Below are 13922 nucleotides of genomic sequence, written 5' to 3'. Positions count from 1 at the left end.
ACCTCAGACAAAGATTAGAGCCTGGAGGGGTGCACTGGTCAGGGGAAGCTTTATGGAAGAGATGGACATGAAGCAAGGCTTTAAGGATAGTTGAGTTGGAATAAGCAGAAAGAAGAGGGAGTGTTTCAGGTGAGGGCAGGGGCCTGAGCTGAGGACATGAAGGGTGGTCAGTATCAAGCATGCCTAGAGGTTATGAATGCAGAAGACAGGTGAGAAGGGGAAAACACACCTTGCCCCACCTTCTTCTCCATGAGATCCCATTCTGCAGCTCACCAGGAAAGGACTAGAAATCACTGATGGATGACTGATGGTGGAAACAGAATCACACTCTGATTACCAAGCACTGGGTGTATTTCCCCCTGTGCAGATGACGGCAGTGAGGAGCAAAGTGATGTTCAAGAAGAAGACAGACCAGTGTGAAGAAGAGGATGCTCCACGGTTGTCTCGTTCTGAAAGCTCGGAAAGCTACATTGGAGATGAGCTCTTCATTCAGCTTTGACCTGATCTGCACCCCTGACGGGGGGCTTGCACGAGCAATGTTTGGGTCTCAGCAAAAAGCAAAACCAAGCACACACATCTTTCCTTCCATTTATTGAAAAACATTGGTTTGGTTTGCTCTAAGTATTCCCAACGATGTTTAAAAGCTTTGAGAAGGAAGGCTGCTTTGCTGTCTGAGGTGCCCTTTCTGCTGTGAATCCTGGCTTTATCCAGGTTGATCTACTGTGACGGATGCTGATTTGGAGGGAGCAGGGTTAAGGGAAGCACTGAGTCTTGGTGTCTTTTGCCACTATTGTTTTTCTTTTCTTTTCTTTTTTGTTTTGAGACGAAGTCTCGCTCTTTTGCCCAGGCTGGAGTGCAGTGGCGTGATCTTGGCTCACCTACAATCTCCGCCTCCTGGGTTCAATGATTTTCCTGCCTCAGTCTCCTGAGTAGCTGGGACGACAGGTGCGCACCACCATGCTCTGCTAATGTATTTGCATTTTTAAGTAGAGACGGGGTTTCACTGTGTTGGCCAGGCTGGTCTTAAACTCCTGACCTTGTGATCTGCCTGCCTCTGCCTCCCAAAGTGCTGGGATTACAGGTGTGTCCACTGTGCCCGGTCTTCCTTTGTCACTATTAAAGGTTTGTAGCCAGCTTGCCCCAGCACAAAAGGGGGTGATAGGGAAACTTCCTTTATCACTGCCTAGGTGAGCTCATGACCAAGAAACCAGGCAAACAGTTGATCACTGGAACAGGTTAAGTTTCAGCTACCATAACCAATCAGAGGAAGGCAGTTTGGTTTAGGCTTTGGAGTTGGTTTAGGCTTCAGGAGCCCTGAAGTTGAATCTGGGCTCTGCTGCTTCCTTCTTTCAAGGGCTAGGGCATGATTCTTTACCTCTCTTGGCCTCGATTTCCTCACCTGTAAAAATAGGTGAGGAAATTCCTCATCTATTGTTTCTTGTTCTGAAAGCTTGAAAAGCTACATTGAAGATGAGCTCTTCATTCAGCTTTGACTCGACCTGCACCCCTGGCGGGGGGCTTGCACTAGCAATGTTTGGGCCTCAGCAAAAAACAAAACCAAGCACACACGTCTTTCCTTCCATTTATTGAAAAATGTCTTTGTAAGATCACCTGCTAAATACGAAAATCTGACTTGAATTTGCACTCTTTAATGTTGCGAATCTGCTCTAGTGAGGAAGACCTAGGGCTTAAAGGGGAACTTCCTTTCTCCAGTTCTAGGAACTGGGACTCTGAAATGAGAGCTGGTTGTCTGAAGTAACCCTGCAGGTGTGGTTGGGGAAAGTCTGTTTTCTTGGATGAAGGGACTGAATGGAGCACTGTCTTAACCATTTTTATTTCCCTGGAGATAGAATTGTTTTACAAAGAGTTAGGGAACTGGTAATGGGAAGTGCTTTTCATTATAACCTCACATTTTGCCAAGCTTCATATTTATATACAAGCCTCCTAGGTGATAACACTATTGGCTTGCAGACTTTCCTATGCTTCATTTCTCCTGTTGCTTTGGAAGAAGGCAGGAGACACATTTCATAATGGAGTATCTGGTGATAAGAACTGCTTGGGCAAACCAGCTCATCTGGACTGTTTATCTTGGAAATGGGAAGAGGAAAACTTGTTTCCTTCCTGCTTCTTGAGGATATTCTGAGGGTACACTGATCAATAACACTAACTTTGGAATGAAAATAACATGTGATGAGTTTAGGCTGCTGATGTTTCCAGTAGATTCTTGCATCGTTTTGAGATTTATGTTTTCTGATTTCATCTAAATTTCTTAAAGTCAGGGACCTTATAAGGGTGCAATGGATGTTTGCTAAATATGGAAATCTGACTTGAATTAGCACTCTTTAATGTTGCGTATCTGCTCTAGTGGGCAAGACTAGGGCTTAAAGGGAAACTTCCTTTCTCCAGTTCTAAGAACTGGGACTCTAAAATGAGAAGCGGGTTGTCTGAAGTAACCCTGCAGGTGTGGTTGCAGAAGGTCTGTTTTCTTGGATGAAAGGACTGAACTAAGCAAATCACTAGAAGGATGCCCTGTCCCCTGCTCAGGACACTGGGGAGCTCAGGAGTGGGCTGCAATGTTTACCTCCCAGGAATAGCTGTGAACTGCAGTTCTACTAGCTTTTTGTCTTTTGTTGCAAAGTACCCCACGTACTTGACCATTCTCAAAAGTGTAAATTAGTATCATTTTAGAATGATACTCAGCTGGCTTCTAAAGTCTCTGAATGCTGAGTCTCTCCTTTGGGGTCGTTGGCAATCAAATTCCAGAACTGAAGAGTCTACTATTCAGAGGCCACAAGATTAAAAAAAGAAAACACAAAAACTGTTGGGGGGGAACAAATCCTAGCTGGGAACACAGAGGATGTTTTGTAACATCACTGGGATATTTTCCACAACTTCCTCTTCTCTTGCACATCTGTTGATAGGAAGTATTTGAGGGTTTTTCCACTACCAAATGGGAGCTGCAAGGTGCTGGTGCTGAACACTATAACCTTGAACCAGCTGAGCTGTGAGTGCTGTCACATATCTGAGTCCTGTGTGTACCCTAATATCCTGGGTCAGATAGAGCCCAGGTCTTCAAGTTTTAAGGATCTTTGAAGAATTAGGACTGCTTTTAAGACGATCCATGCCCAAATCCACAAGCATGTGGAAGTTGGTGCGGTAAAGTCCAAGTTGTTACACTGTGCTTTTAAAAAAATCTTATCTGCATGTATTGTTAACTTAGAGACCTTGAGATCTATTTATGAGAACCAGGAAGATAGACACTTCAAGGTCCATTGCAACTGACTTTTTTCTCAAAACCTGGTGCGGACCCCAGAGGAGGGGGCTCCACAATTCTGTGGCTTAGATATTAGCTCCAATTCTCACAAGCACGTACAAGGCCTGTAATTGCTACAGGAAAACACAGGATGGAAAATTGCAATAACCCATGCACTGAGACTTAGAAAATATCCTTACTAGGTAAAATGTATTATGATGCAATAAGTGCCAACTGATTCTTGTCACATTGGGACTGGCCCGGAACTGCTACAAAGAAAAACAGGCAGCTCCTTCTCCATTATTTACATTTTAAGATGTGGGGGTTGGGAGAAATTAGTTCTGAGGTTATCATATGCATTTTTTTAAAAAGATAATGGAATAAAGCTATTTTTAAATAAGTGCTTTTGTGATCTTGAGACCTGATTAATAAACTGAAAAGACTTGGAAAAACGAGCTTGCCGAAGTTTTTTTTTTTTTTTTAACCAGCTTTTTAAATATTGTCAACAATATTCTTCTTCCTTTCCCGTCCTCCTGCCCTCCTCCCCCTTTTTTTTTGAGACGGAGTTTTGCTCTACTGCCCAGACTGTAGTGCAAACGGCATGATCTCGGCTCACAGCAACCTGGTTCAAGCGATTGTCCTGCCTCAGTCTCCTAAGTAGCTGGGATTACAGGCACCGGCCACCACCACCTAATTTTTGTAGAGACGGGGTTTCGCCATGTTGGCAAGGCTGATCTCGAACTCCCCACCTCAGGTGATCCACCTGTCTCAGACTCTCAAAGTGCTGGGATTACAGGCGTGAGCCACCGCGCCCTATCTCCCTTACCCTTTTCTTATTTTCCATGACGTGTAAATAAAAAGAAGGCCTGGAAGACTACAGGAATAGAAGGAATTGGGAGACAAAAAATGGAGACTCAGAAAATTGGAGAAGGAAAAAATGGGAAGGGGGAGGCTGGACAATAAGACGGGGATCTTCAGGAGGTGGGAAATTAGCGATTAAAAGGGAGTAGAGGTGGAGTAGGCCGACACTGGTGCCGGGATGAAAGTGGAGGCCCAGAGAAAGGGGTGGGCTGGGCCGTTTTTTAAAATTGAGAAACGGAAAATGAAATACCCAGTAGAAAATGAAGGGTGAGAACGTGGCATGCTCAAGTTAAAATGGGCGGCGAGAAAAGAACAGGTAGCCAGAGGAAAAGGGGGAGATCAAGAAACTGGTGGGTCCAAAAAAAAAAAAACTGGCCAAGAGGAGTGAACAGGGGTGTAACCCAGGAGGCCAGACGGGACACAGGAAGTAAGGGTCACAGGAGGACGTACCCAGGGCTCATAAAACAGGGGCCTGGGTTAAAAAAAAAAAAAAAAAAAAAAAGTAAAATGGTGGGACCATGGTGGAAAAGAACATGGGAACCGGGAACCTGAGTTACCGTAGAAAATAGGTTGCGTTAGAAACCAAAGAAGTTTAAAATGGAACCACTGCGATCCGGAGCTCTGCGACCAGTGACCGGGAAATGGAGAGGGCACTGGAAGGGAAGTGAAGAAAGGCGGGGAGAAGGGAAGGAGACGCGGAAGGGTGACTTGAATGAAGCTGACACTAAGAACCGCGGGAAGAGCTTAGGCCCAGAGCAGAAAAGGGAAGCCCTCCAGTGGGGGGTAATGGGAGGCATTCTGGGGACAACGAGCTCAGCTCAGGAAGATATCCCCATGCCACTGACATTACGGGGGACCGGACAATTAAGAAATGGGGTCTTTCAGGCATGCAAAGTCTCCGTGATGACTCCTACCCTGGCCCTGGAATGTCAGAAAGAGGGCGTCTGACCGAAGCCAGCCATTTCTGGAGGCCATGCAGGTAGACGAGGGGAGCAGGCTTCTCAGGGGGACGGGGACAGACGAGCTGTCGCAGTAGGCAGCTAGGACAGTCTTCTTCCGAATCGCCGCCTGCCCCGTTTTTAACCTCGTTCCCACCCCCGCTCCGGTTTCACCCTGCCCTACTCTCCCCCTCACGCCCCGTTTTCTCCTCACTTCCCCTCCCATTACCGGAGCCGTTCAACAACCCCCGTCGTTTTACCCTACCCCTGACCCTCGCCGCTGTCCCCCATTCTTACTCATAGCCTCCCCCGACCCCCAGCACCCGGTTATTACACCTTCCTTCCACCCCCACTCCCTCCCCATTTTCCCCTAAGCCCAGATCTCCCCCAGGTTTCTCCTCGGCCAGTGTTCCCTCCACCCTATTTCTCCCGCCCCCATTTTTACCCGTTCCCCCTCATCAGGCTTCGCAAAGCCGTATCTTTACCTGCCCCCCCCTCGACTTCGCTTCAGCCCCTTTGGTTCACCTCCCCCCACCGCCGTCAGTCCCCCGCTCCCTACGCTTGGATTTTTCCCTCAGCCTGCTCTACCCCTCTCCAACACCGCCTTTTCCCCTGAGCGCGGCTACCCGCACTCGGGTTTATATCTCCCCCTTTCCCCGGCGTCCCTCAACCCTGTTCACTACCCTCCCTCCCCCGTTTTTATCCGGCGCTGGCTCGCCTCAGGACCCCGTACAACCACTGGCTTTTATCCTGTTCGCGCCCCACCCCGTTTCCGCTCAGCTCCCCCCGCCCCCGCCCCATTTTTTTATCAGGTTCGCGCGTCTTCCCCGCCCCCGTTTCCCCTCTGCAACCCCTCGGCTTTTATCCAGTCAGCGTACCGCCCCCCCCGATTTTCCATCTTTTTCCTCAGCTGCACCCCCCCCTGGTTTTTATCCCGTTCCCGTCCCCACCCCCCGCCGTTTCCCCTGCGCCCCGCCCCCGCGCGTCCCCGCCCGCGCCCACCGCCATGTGACGGGAAGCAGCTGATGGCCTCTCCGGGCGGCGGCGGCCGGGCCGGGGCGGGAGGCGCGGGGGCGGCATGAGGGCCCGCGGCCCGGGGGGCTGAGGCGCCCGCCGCCTGCCGCGGGGGCCGCGCGCGTCCTCCATGGAGGCCGGAGGTGAGTGGGGTAGGGCGCGCTCGTTCCCGCCCGGCCGGGCTGAGGCCCGTTCTCCCCAGGGAGGGGAGAGGCGACCGCCGGGCGGGCTCGGAGGGGCGGGGGCTGGATGCGGCGGGGGCGTCCGGCCTGGAAGGTCCGCGCGGGTCTGGCGGGGGTGCGCGCCCGGCGCCCAGCTTTGTTTCACTTTCGCTGTCAGCGGCCGCCACCCCGACTCCCGCCGGCGACAGGATCGGGAAGATCGGGTTTCTGCAGGAGGGGATCCCCCGACCGGGAGAGAGGGGGCTCCCCTGTGGGATTCGGGGTGGGGGGCACCAAGCCCTAAAACGGAGATCCCCATGGGGGTGGGTGCCCCTGGGTACCCTGGTGCCGGGGACGCACTCGCAGGTCTGGATGTGGGTCACTTCTGTCCCTCACAAGCTGTGTGATCGTGACAGTGGACGAGCCACTGAACCACCGCCACCCACGTCTCAGTTTTGGTATCTGCAAAATGGGATAATTCTAGTACCTGCCTCGGAGGGTGGTTGGGTAAAAATGGGGTCTGGGTTCCCAGTTGAAACAATCTATTTCCAGCCTCTCCCACTGGAGGCTAATTCAGTGGAGGTGGGGAGGGGCTAGAGATGCTAATCCCTGGTGAACTGTATGATCTGTCAAGTTTAGGATACACTGATAGGTGAGGACCTTGCCTCTGTTCTTTTTAACTGCCATCCCTATCGGAAGACAGTGTGGAAGTCAGAGGATATTGGATATACCTCAAGCCAACCCGGATGAACATAAAATCTTAGTAGGAAAGATGTGTCTCTCATGCAAGGGGAAAATCCTCAAGACGCAAGCACGCCTCGGCCTTCTCCCCTCCAACGACCTTCCTGGGAACCCCACCTGTATAGAAACTTGAAATAGATTTAGAATTGATTCCTGGAGTCTCAGCTCTTTTTTTTTTTTTTTTTTTTTTTGAGACGAAGTTTTGCTCTTGTTACCCAGACTGTAGTGCAATGGCGCGATCTCGGCTCACCGCAACCTCCGCCTCCTGAGTTCAGGCAATTCTCCTATCTCAGCCTCCTGAGTAGCTGGGATTACAGGCACGCGCCACCATGCCCAGCTAATTTTTTGTATTTTTAGTAGAGACAGGGTTTCACCATGTTGACCAGGATGGTCATGCCTGTAATCCCAGCACTTTGGGAGGCTGAGGTGGGTGGATCACGAGGTCAAGAGTCTCAGCTCTTGAAAGGACCCGAGTTTAAAAGTAGTTTCCTTAGGAGAAATTTTCAGAAAGGGGTCAAGGCCTAGGGCTCAGAATTTGTTCCAGAACCTCACTGTAATGTTGCAGCCAAGTTCAAGCTTCATCCTGGTCTGGAGGATTCTGATTGCTGATGGCCTGTTGTTGTGGGTGGGAAGGTTGAAATCTGGGTATTCCCTGGGGTGGTGTTAGTTTTTAATTTAGGAAATGACATTTCTTTGTTTGCTGAAGTCAGGCATTGAGTTAAAGGCAGCTCTCTCCTCTTCCCATCTAGATAAGGGCTTTCTTTTCACTAAGTGTGTTACCCATAGAATTCTTTTTAAAAGGGCTCCTACTGTTTGTGTGGATCCTATGTGAATCTTTTTATAGCTTCCGTTTCATTTCCATTGCCTCTTTACAGTTCAATCTGAAAGCAATCTGTAGTTAGCCCCCCTTTTTAACAGAAATCTGTTTCTAGTTCTGGGGTTTTCCTGAAGATCGACAACTTCGTGTTGAGGGTTTGGGCAGGGCTGTTGAGAGCTGCCAAGTTACTGTACAAAAAAGGCCAGAGTTAAACTTCTTTTCAAATGGAATAAAGCCCATTATAAAGGAAATACAATGGGCAACAGTTGAAATCTTCAAAGCAATGGTTAGAATGCATTTATTCATTCAACAAATATTTACTGAGTGTCTACTATGTGCCAGGCACCCTCTAGGCCAGGGCTGATCAGTTTAATGTGAGCCACATATGTAATTTAAAATATTCGAGTAGCCACATTAAAAGAAAAATGAACTAGGTGACAGTTTAAAAACTCTTTTTCAATCCAACATATCTAAAATATTCTACATGTAATAACATCAAATACATTTTAATGTTTTAGATTTTCTTTTTTTTTTTGAGATGGAGTCTTGCTCTTAGGCTGGCGTGCAGTGGCATGATCTCAGCTCACTGCAACTGCTGTCTCCTGGGTTCAAGCAGTTCAGCCTCCCGACTAGCTGGGATTACAGGTGCCTGCCACCACACCTAGCTAAATTTTGTATTTTTAGTAGAGACAGGGTTTCACCATCTTGGCCAGGCTGGTCTTGAACTCCGGACCTTGTGATCCACCTGCCTCAGCCTCCCAAAGTGCTGGGATTACAGGTGTGAGCCACCGCACCTGGCCAATGTTTTAGGTTTTCTTGTGTTGTGTTCAAGATGTGTTGTGTATTTTATACTTAAACAGCCCATCTTAATTCTGACTTGCCACATTTCAAGTGGTTGGTAGTCACATGTGATTTCCCTGTTAGCATAGCCCAATAGCAGTGAATGGGCAAGTTTGGGTGGGTTGAGGAAGAGATAGACAATAAATACGTAAAAAGGACAGAATCAAGAAAATACTGATCAAGCGCACTGCAGAGGCTCATGCCTGTAATCCCAGCACTTTGGGAGGCTGAGGTGGGCAGATCACTTGAGGTCAGCCTCACCAACATAATGAAATGCCATCTCTACTAAAATACAAAATTAACCAGGGGTGGTGGCGCATGCCTGTAATCCCAGCTACTCAGGAGAATCACTTGAACCCGGGAGGTGGAGGTTGCAGTGAGCCAAGATGACTCTAGCCTGGGCAGTAAAAGCGAAACTCCATCTCAAAAAAAAAAAAAAGGAAAAAAAGAAAGAAACAAGAGGAAGAAAAAGAAAATATCTAAGAGAAGGTTATAAAGAAAATCAAATGTTTAAAGGAAAGTGAATGGTGCTGGGTGCCATGGCCCACACCTATAGTCTCAGCACTTTGGGAGGCCAACTTGGGTAGATTGTTTGAGCCCAGGAGTTTGAAACCAGTCTGGGCAGCATGATGAAACGCTATCTCTACAAAAAATACAGAACCATAGGTGCATACATGGTGGAAGGCACCTGTAGTCCCAGCTACTGGGGAGGCTGAGCTGGGAGGATCATTGAGCCTTGGGAGGTTGAAGTTGAAGTAAGCCGTGATTGCGCCACTGCATTCCGGCCTGGGCAACAGAGTGAGACCCTGTCTCAAAAAAAAAAGAAGGAAAGTGAATGGTCACTTTAGATAGTGAGGCCAGATGGTCTCTGACATGAGGACCAATCCCTGAATGATAAGATGGAGCAACCGAGGAAAGCTTTTGGGCCGGTGGAATATCTAATGTACACATCCTGAGACAGGAAAAGCCACCTAGCTTCCTGCTGGCTGGGGCCATAGCTTTCATCTCTGTGTTCAGGCTAACTGCCTTGCCTAGAAGAGGCTTATAATAAATACCTTTTCATTCAGCCTGATTGTCCAAACACATTCTGTTGTTTAACTAGAAAACCCTGATCCATGGCCAGGTGCGATGGCTCCTACCCGCTGGAGGACTGCTTGAGCTCAGGAGATCAAAGCCAACTTGGTCAACATAGCAAGACCCCAGCGCTACTAAAAATTTAAGTAAAAAAAAGGAAAATGAACTGAGTCTGGTGGTGTGCCCCTGTAGTCCCAGATACATGGGAGGCTGAGGCGGGAGGAGCACTCTTGAACCTGGGTGGGAGGTTGAGGCTGCAGTGAGCTGCACCCCAGCCTGGGTGACAGCATAAGACTCTGTTGCAAAAATGACCAAAAAAATCCAAAAATAAAAACCCACCCCCAAATATATATATATGTATATATGAGATATACTTGAAATTTGCTAAGAGTAGATTTTAAGTGTTCTCACCACACAAAAATAAGTATATGAGGTAATGCATATATGGTAATGAGCTTGGCTGAGCCATTCCACAATATATACATATATCAAAACATGTTATATGCCATAATATATACGATTTTAATTTATCAATTTAAAAAAGAAGAGGCCAGACATGGTGACTCATGCCTGTAATCCCAGCACTTTGGGAGGCAGAAACAGTCGCATCACCTAAGGTCAGGAATTTGAGACCAGCCTGGACAACATGGTGAAACCTCATCTCTACTAAAAATGCAAAAATTAGCTTGGTGTGGTGGTGCATGGCTGTAATCTCAGCTATTTGGGAGGCTGAGGCAGGAGGAATTGTTTGAACCTGGGAGGCAGAAATTGCAGTGAGTCAAAATTGCACCACTGCACTCCAGCCTGGGCGGCAGAGTGAGACTCTGTCTCAAAAAAAAAGGAGAAAACAGGAACCCTGATTCATAGGCCTTTTCACTGAGACGGTCACTGCAAGTACCATACCAGATGAAGCTAGATCCGCCATCACCAGCTCTGTTTTTGTTTGTTTGTTTTTAAGTTCCGCACTAATTAGGGCTTTCTCTCTCTGTAGCCAAGTTTAGTTTGGGCCCAGACTCCAAGAGACAGGAGTCACTGGGTTTGTTCTTCTTTTAGCTCCTGGATTCCTGAACCTGAAATAGCACGAGATTAAACCCCTAAATCACAGAAATAGAGTGTGAGTTCTGGGTAGGGCTTGTGTTTAAGAAGCATTTCATGTGAAATGTTTGGCATAAGCACTATCATAGTTTAAGGGGCTTTATTTTTTTGAGAGAGTCTCGCTCTGTCGCCCAGGCTGGAGTGCAGTGGCTCAATTTCAGCTCACTGCAACCTGCACCTTTTAGGTTCAAGCGATTCTCCTGTCTCAGCCTCCTGAGTAGCTGGGATTACAGGTGCTTCCCACCACTCCCAGCTAATTTTTGTATTTTAAGTAGACAGGTTTTCACCATGTTGCCCAGGCTGGTCTTGAACCCCTGGCCTCAAGTGATCCACCTGCCTTAGCCTCCCAAAGTACTGGGATTATAAGCGTGAGCTACCATGCCCGCCCAGCTTTATTTTACTTTTTTGTTTAAAGAGTTATACCATGTGCATTTATTAGACAAATATTTACTCACTGCCTGCCCTCCACCAGGAACTCTGCCAGCTCTGGGGATAAATATACAAGGTCCCTGCTCCCAGGAATTGATGTCCTAGTAGAGGGGAGACAGATGGCAATCAAATGGTGATGGGGGTTGTAAAGAAAATAAAGTGAGGGTTTGTGAAGGAGACGGATGAGGAGTCAGAAGAGCTCTCCAAGCAGTTGTCATTTGAGCCAGACTTGAATAAGGGTAGGTGCCAGCCAAGGAGAGGCTCCTAGGTGAAGGGAATGGTTGGTGCAGAGGCCTATATGGTCAGAACGAATTGAGCATTGGCAGAGGGTAGAGAGAAGGCCAATGTGTTGGAGCCAGGGGCAGGGAGAGGAGAAGTACAAGCTCAGGGAGGTTCAGATGATGCTGGATTTTGAGGGCAGGGAGAGGAGAAGTACAAGCTCAGGGAGGTTCAGATGATGTTGGATTTTGAGGGCAGGGTGAGGAGGTAGGGTTTTATTCTACCAATGTTTGAAACTGATCACTCTGGAGACAAGGAGAACCGATGGTGCGGGGTGAGAGGGGAAGCAGGGAGAGCAGCTGGAAGGTTGCCTGCTGGGCCAGGCAGGAGATGATGTTGCATAGATGAGAACCGAGATGGAGTGGGGTTAAATTTGGCAAGGTTTTTTTTTTTTTTTTTTTTTGTCAGAGTCTCTGTCTTCCAGCCTAGAGTGCAGTGGCGCTATCTCGGCTCACTGCAACCTCCACCTCTCTGGTTCAAGCAATTCTCCTGCCTCAGCCTCCCGAGTAGCTGGGACTACAGGTGTGCACCAACACGCCCAGCTAGTTTTTTGTGTATTTTTAGTAGAGACAGGGTTTCACTGTCTTGGCCAGGCTGGTCTCGAACCCCTGACCTAAGGTGATCCACCTGCCTTGGCCTCCCAAAGTGCTGGGATTATGGGATCACAGGTGTGAGCCATTGCACCCAGCCCTTAGCAAGTCTTTTGGAAACAGACTTGATAGAACTTGCTAATGGATTTGGTTTGGGAAATTGAAAAAAACAAAAAGGCATGGTGGCTCATGCCTGTAATCCCAGCGCTTTGGGAAGCCAAGTAGGCGGATTGCTTGAGGCCAGGTGTTTGAGACCAGCCTGGCCAACATGGTAAAAATCTATCTCTACTAAAAATACAACAATTAACTGGGTGTGGTGGTGCATGCCTGTAATCCCAGCTTCTTGGGAGGCTGAGGCACAAGAATTGCTTGAACCGGGGAGGCGGAGGTTGCAGTGAGCTGAGATTGTGCCATTGCAGTCCAGCCTGGGTGACAAAACAAGACTCCATTTCAAAAAAAAAGATAATGTAGAGAAAGTAAACCAACTGTGAATATTGTCAGGATGGAAAAAACAAATTTTCATCCTGGTCATTTGATTTGGAACACCTGGTCTCAAGCCATCCTTATCTTTCCACCTCTGCCTCCCAGTATGCTGGGATTACAGGCGTGAGCCACCACTCTAGGCCATCCAGATCTTTGGCAAATGTTTCTCTAGATCGGTCAATGTCATTTAATATTTGACTGCGTCTGGGTTTCTCAGCCTCGCATTGTTGACGTTTTGAGCCAGATCATTCTTTGCTGGGGGCTGTCCTGTGCACTGTAGGGTGTGGAGCAGCATCCCTGGCCTCCACCCACTAGATGGCAGTAGTAGCACCTCCAGTTGTGACATCCAGAAATGTTATTGCCAAATGTCCTGGAGGGGCAAAATTGCCCCCAGTTGAGAACCGGTGGGCTACGTGAAGAAGACCTTAACAGATTAGGGCTTATGTCACCATAGGAAAATATCTAGAACTGTTCAGAATGGACAAAGTGTTGAGGGATTCTGCATAGCATCGAGAGACCTGTTTTGGATTTAAGATACAAAGTGATGTCTGACCATGCGAGTGTTCACACTTACAGGAATATATTCATACACACGTGATTGTGTAAATGAAACTATCACACAGACGTACAGATTTCTAGGATGATTCACCTGGGTGTATACAAATAGTTATTTATACAGACCACACACACACACACACACACACACATACACACACAGATGTGTGTGTCTGTGTGTATATTTTTAGTAGAAATGGAGTTTCACCATGTTGGCCAGGCTGGCTTGAACTCCTGACTTTAGGGTATATATATATATAATTTTAATTAATATCTTTTTTTTTTTAAAGAGATGGGGTCTTACTATGTTGACTAGGCTAGTCTTGAACTCCTGGCTTCAAGTGATTGTCTGATCTCAGCCTACTGAAGTGCTAGGATTACAGGCATGAGCCACTGTGCCTGGCCAGACTAATATATTAAAACCTAGATTTACACATAGAAACTCTGAGACTATTCTCTTTGCAAAGGCTTGATAATTATTTATTAAAATTCTATTTAAAGACAAAAGTTACAGCAACACACCTTTTTATTTTTTTTAATTTTATTGTTATTTTTTTGAGACGGAGTTTCGCCCTTGTTACCCAGGCTGGAGTGCAATGGCGTGATCTCGGCTCACCACAACCTCCGCCTCCTGGGTTCAGGCAATTCTCCTGCCTCAGCCTCCTGAGTAGCTGGGATTACAGGCATGCACTACCATCCCCAGCTAATTTTTTGTATTTTTAGTAGAGACAGGGTTTCACCATGTTGGCCAGGATGGTCTCGATCTCTTGACCTTGTGATCCACCCGCCTTG

The 13922-nt window shown here is 47.7% G+C and overlaps 2 protein-coding genes across 8 annotated transcripts in view; both read left to right on the top strand.

The window, feature by feature from the left end:
• Positions 1-3705, top strand: part of VSIG10 (V-set and immunoglobulin domain containing 10) — a 45660-nt gene extending 41955 nt beyond the window's left edge. For 4 of the 5 annotated variants that reach the window (XM_035257781.2, XM_017976406.4, XM_035257782.3 and 1 more), the window contains one exon: positions 368-3705. In XM_035257781.2, coding sequence (XP_035113672.1) covers positions 368-420 — 53 coding nt within the window. In that variant the 3' untranslated portion in view covers positions 421-3705. Of the gene's footprint in view, positions 1-268 lie in introns of all 5 variants that reach the window. The other variant, XM_035257780.3, reaches the window with a different exon arrangement.
• Positions 3706-4889: 1184 nt separating this feature from the next.
• The window catches only part of WSB2 (WD repeat and SOCS box containing 2), a 30285-nt gene continuing 21252 nt past the window's right edge, over positions 4890-13922 (top strand). For 2 of the 3 annotated variants that reach the window (XM_078337407.1, XM_035257776.3), the window contains exon 1: positions 6037-6209. Coding sequence is in view for 1 of the 3 variants with exons in the window: in XM_035257776.3 (XP_035113667.1) it covers positions 6197-6209 (13 nt within the window). In the remaining 2 variants the exon portion in view is untranslated. Of the gene's footprint in view, positions 5094-6036; positions 6210-13922 lie in introns of those variants that run through there. The other variant, XM_078337408.1, reaches the window with a different exon arrangement.

The sequence above is a fragment of the Callithrix jacchus genome, chromosome 9 (assembly GCF_049354715.1).
Source record: "Callithrix jacchus isolate 240 chromosome 9, calJac240_pri, whole genome shotgun sequence".
In the NCBI taxonomy this organism is placed as follows: Eukaryota; Metazoa; Chordata; class Mammalia; order Primates; family Cebidae; genus Callithrix; species Callithrix jacchus.
Note: the sequence above shows the minus strand (reverse complement) of the source record. Positions and strands in the feature narration are given on the sequence as shown.